The sequence below is a fragment of the Myzus persicae genome, unplaced genomic scaffold (assembly GCF_001856785.1).
Source record: "Myzus persicae strain clone G006 unplaced genomic scaffold, MPER_G0061.0, whole genome shotgun sequence".
Taxonomy (NCBI): domain Eukaryota; kingdom Metazoa; phylum Arthropoda; class Insecta; order Hemiptera; family Aphididae; genus Myzus; species Myzus persicae.
Window position 1 is genome coordinate 605 of NW_019100660.1, and position 4,493 is coordinate 5,097.

The 4,493-nt window shown below is 27.3% G+C and overlaps 2 protein-coding genes across 2 annotated transcripts; one reads left to right on the top strand and one right to left on the bottom strand.

Moving 5' to 3' along the window:
- The first annotated feature begins 381 nt into the window (after positions 1-381).
- LOC111039601 (putative nuclease HARBI1) lies at positions 382-2,109 on the top strand. The gene is made up of 5 exons (XM_022323180.1): positions 382-505; positions 1,069-1,163; positions 1,233-1,618; positions 1,719-1,927; positions 1,985-2,109. The coding sequence occupies exons 1-5, from the start codon at positions 382-384 to the stop codon at positions 2,107-2,109; spliced, it is 939 nt and encodes a 312-aa protein (XP_022178872.1).
- A 301-nt stretch (positions 2,110-2,410) lies between these two features.
- Positions 2,411-4,106, bottom strand: LOC111039656. The gene is made up of 5 exons (XM_022323255.1): positions 3,863-4,106; positions 3,551-3,797; positions 2,872-2,988; positions 2,748-2,801; positions 2,411-2,669 (listed from the first exon to the last, which is right to left on the bottom strand). The coding sequence occupies exons 1-5, from the start codon at positions 4,049-4,051 to the stop codon at positions 2,473-2,475; spliced, it is 804 nt and encodes a 267-aa protein (XP_022178947.1). The 5' UTR covers positions 4,052-4,106; the 3' UTR covers positions 2,411-2,472.
- Between the last annotated feature and the right edge of the window lie 387 nt (positions 4,107-4,493).

Consider the following 4,493-nt stretch of genomic DNA (forward strand, 5'->3'; position numbering starts at 1 on the left):
CAAGAAATTCGTTCGCCCAAACCGGTGTGTGGTATCGATGCTGGTTTACGGTTACCGATTACCTATTGTGATACTGATTATTTTATATAGAAATTCGTTGTAATGATCGGGATGCCCCCTCCAAATCAAATATAACATGCTGTCGTTCCCGCGCATTTTGAATATTACAAATTACAATTTATTGTTGAACTTTAAGGCGGGTTTCCACTATACAACTATACAAGTGTACGTGCATAATATTAATCCTTTGCTTTGATTGGTTATTTAGGTTAAGTTACCACACGATTAACCCGGCACACGTGTATAGTAGAAACCCACCTTTAATCATCCGAGTCTTCTGTTTCTGTTTTTTATTCTTTTAAATAACTTTTAAAAGTTAAAATGGGTACTGATAAAGAATTGGATTCCTTAAAACTCCAATTAGTTAAAGAATTTTTGTTAAATAAAAATAAACTTAGTTCTTACATTGTACAAGGATTTCCTACGCCTAAAAGAACACTTTTCGGTAAGTATTTTTACAAGATATATTTTTGATTTACTTTAAACCCGAATGTGACCATTTGTTTTCAATACTTACTAATATTTTTAGAAATGCATGACCTATTCTATTAGCCATATTCATAGATCGTACTAAGCCAATACTTAGTGGGAACTTAGTTTAAATCACCATTTTTATATTCATAAAATAATCTTAATAAGTACTAAGTATATTCTTAGTAAAATCTAATAGTTAGTAAATTCGTATTCATAAATAGGATTTACACATAAAGTTAGAAAATGTTTAGGTTATAATTAGTGAAATCTCAGTAAGCTCTAGTGCTCACTTAAACAAAAGTTATTTTATAAATTATAAATTTCATAATTTAATTAAAATGGATGATTATATGGATGACAATTATGATTTTTTTAATGAACTAATTCAAGGCAGAGCACAAAAAACATATAAAAGAAATATTATAAATATTAATCCTATTAATTTTTATTCGGACAGTGAGTTTTTTAGAAGGTTCCGATTACCCAAAAAAATATTTTTAAATATTTTAATGCCTATGGTATTTACTGAACAAGAACGTCAAATCCATACAGACCTGAGGGGATTACCTGTGAACAAAATGTGGAAAGTTCTGATAGCATTAAGGTTTTATGCGACTGGATGCTACCAAGTAATTTTACTTTTGGAAGTTACTTTAATATTAATGTTTTATTTACTATATTTTTTTTTTCCAATTTAGTTGGTTAATGGAGATATGTTTGAATTAGGTCAGTCAACTATTAGCCGAATTGTAAAAGATGTGTCTTTGAGAATTGCCAACAATTTAAGGGCGTGGGTCAATTTTCCTTTACCTAATCAAGTAGAAATTGTCCAAAAAAAATTTTACCAAATATCCAAATTTCCTGGAGTTACAATGGCTATGGATTGCACACATATACCCATTAGTAGTCCAGGGGGTGAACAAGCAGAATATTTTCGGAACAGAAAGGGGTGGATGTCATTGAACGTTCAGCTAATAGTAGGACCTGATATGGAAATTTTTGATGTTGTGACCAGATGGCCTGGATCTGTTCATGATTCAAGAATTTTCCAAAATAGTAGAGCATTAGAATTAATGGAAAACGGGTAAATTGATAATATACAATGTTATGATAAAAATAAAATACCTATTTAGAATAAAACTGTTATATAACTACAATTTGAATTTTTGATATAACTTTTGTAGGCTGGTAAAAGGTATATGTATTGCTGATGGTGGTTATGCACAAACACAGTTTGTATACACCCCACATCCAAATCCAATTACGAATGCACAAAAAAAATATAACTATTCTCATATCAGAACGAGGAATGTGGTTGAGCGAGTAAATGGTGTATTGAAGAGTCGATTCCGTTGTCTGAGTCGCAAGTTGGGAACTGCAATTAAAACATCGAGTAACATAATAATAGCTTGTGTTATACTACATAATATTTGTGTCAAATATAAAATAGAGATGCATTTAGATGAAGAAGAACTACAGTTTCAATATGAGACTGTTGATGCTGAAGTAATGAATGATGGTGGAAATAATGGTTTTAATATAAGAAACTCTTTTATAGCTAGACATTTTATGTAATTAATAAAGAAATACAAAATAAAGAATATAATACTTTTTATTCCTACAAAATATAAGATCATACCTTTTTTGATCATGACACAACAAAACTAAAAACAATTTTAAAAATCTTCAGTACATAATATTATTAATAAGTAATGAGTAATAGGCACTAATGTCTAATATTTAATAACAAGCTAAACATTTATAAATAAAACAGCAGTCTTTTATAATATTGCCAATTGTATATAAAAAAAAAAAAACAAAATATAACTTTATAAACAATTCATAACTATAACATTACAATACAATTTTAGCTCAACTTGGCAATTTATTACAACTACAAAATACTCATTATAAAAAATACTTTTACACATTTTTTTATCAGCTTTGGTTACTTTCTTTCAAAAATAGTTTGTACTTTTGTTCAGCTAATAAAAGATTTTGTTTGACTTCTTCCAAACGTATTTTATGAATCACAGCATCTTGTTCAATTAATATTTTCTGCCTTTTAATTCTAAGATCTGATTCTTCTTTAAGGACTTCAAGTCTTATAGTGTCAAATGTTGATTCGTTGGCCTCTGAAACAGGAAAAAGAAATTCCTAGGTTAGTTAAATAAATACTGACAATACTACAGTCAATAATAATAATCACTTACTGTTTGATATTTTCTTGAAGTTGTTTACGGTAGGTGATTCTCTACTATTCAACTCTAAAATCACAAAACAATTTATAAAAAGTAAATAAAATTTTGTTTTGTTTAATAACAAATTATTTCAAACCTTTTTCTTGATTTGGTAAATTAATCAATTTGGTAATTTCCTCAGAAGCTATTAATGTAGTTTTGACTTCGGTATGTTGTCTCATAAACTCATCACCATCTAATACAATATCACAGTCTAAATACAAATACACATATCACTTACAAAAATTAAAATCTTTAAATATTATAATTAATTTTACACAAATAAAATAAAATAAATATTTTTTTATATATTTTTTTCTTATCATAATGACCAAGAATTTTTTAAATATCTAATATATTAGTTTACTTTTACAGTATTTATGATATATATAAATACTAAACAAATAACATTCATCATTCAGATTTATTTTATTTTATTACTAATAAAAAATGTTTTAAACCCTTCGCTATTTATATTATTAATTAATAAAGGTGATACCATAGAAATTCAAAGTTGTATTTTAACTTAGTAGAAATAATATGCTATTGTAATTTTATAATATATAATTTAATGCTAACAAACATCTTATTATTTTTATTTATTATAATATATTGCACATTTTTTTTTTTGGAAACTAATTAATATCTGCTGCACGCTCTTCAAAACAAAAACAAAATAATTGAAGATATGTTTTGAAAGAATAATAAACACATAGGCACAACTAGGCAGACTTAGGGGTGCTTTGCCTGTTTATAATATTAAATTGTATAATTACCTTGTAAAATAGTCTCAAAATTATTTGGAGCTGATGATGACATATTTCTTAAGGAATCCGAATCTAGAACGCCATGCACTTCTATATCAGTTATAGTAGTTAAAAACTGATCAATGGCTTCATTTGTTGGTATAGTTTCTTCTGGCCCTCCACCAGTCTTTTTTTTATTTCTTTTTTCAGCACATAGTTCGGCTTTTTTGTTATTTTTTCTGTTCTCCCAACATTTTTTGAGATTAAGAGCAGAACGCTAGTACAAATTGATACATTTATCATACAAAATATTGCATAGTGCATAACAATTGGATAACTTACTGAAACGTTTAATGCAGCTGCATTAAATTCATCTGCCACAATATTCCAATACTTCGATTTTTGGGCTACTTGTACCGCTCCTTTTTGTTTATTTTCCAATACATGTTTATATTTAAAAACTAAACTGTCCAGCAGATTAATTTCATCTGCTTGGAATACCGGGTTTCGTTTAATAAGTTTTTCCGTCATACTACTTACTATAAGAATACTAAAATATTCGATAGTATCAAGGTGGATTTACCTTGAGAACAAGATCCACCTTAGGTATAACTATAACACTAGAATCATGACTAAATAAACAGGCATGTCAGCTAAAATTTCATTTTCGCTATCATTGCGCATGTTCCCCAGTCATGGCATATACGATATCAGATACATGGAGTGGAAAGTAATCCACAATGATATTATCAATTATTACCTATTCAAAATTTCATAATTATGATCATGATTCATGACTAAATAAAGTAATTTAGTCATGATTATAATATACTATTATAACACTTATTAGTTAATTACATTTTATATTTAAATTTTTTATAGTCAGTTAGTATTTATTATTTAGTATGATAATTAGTTATAGAATAAACTGTTATAGGTATATAAAAATGATATTCCAATAGTCAATAGTTTT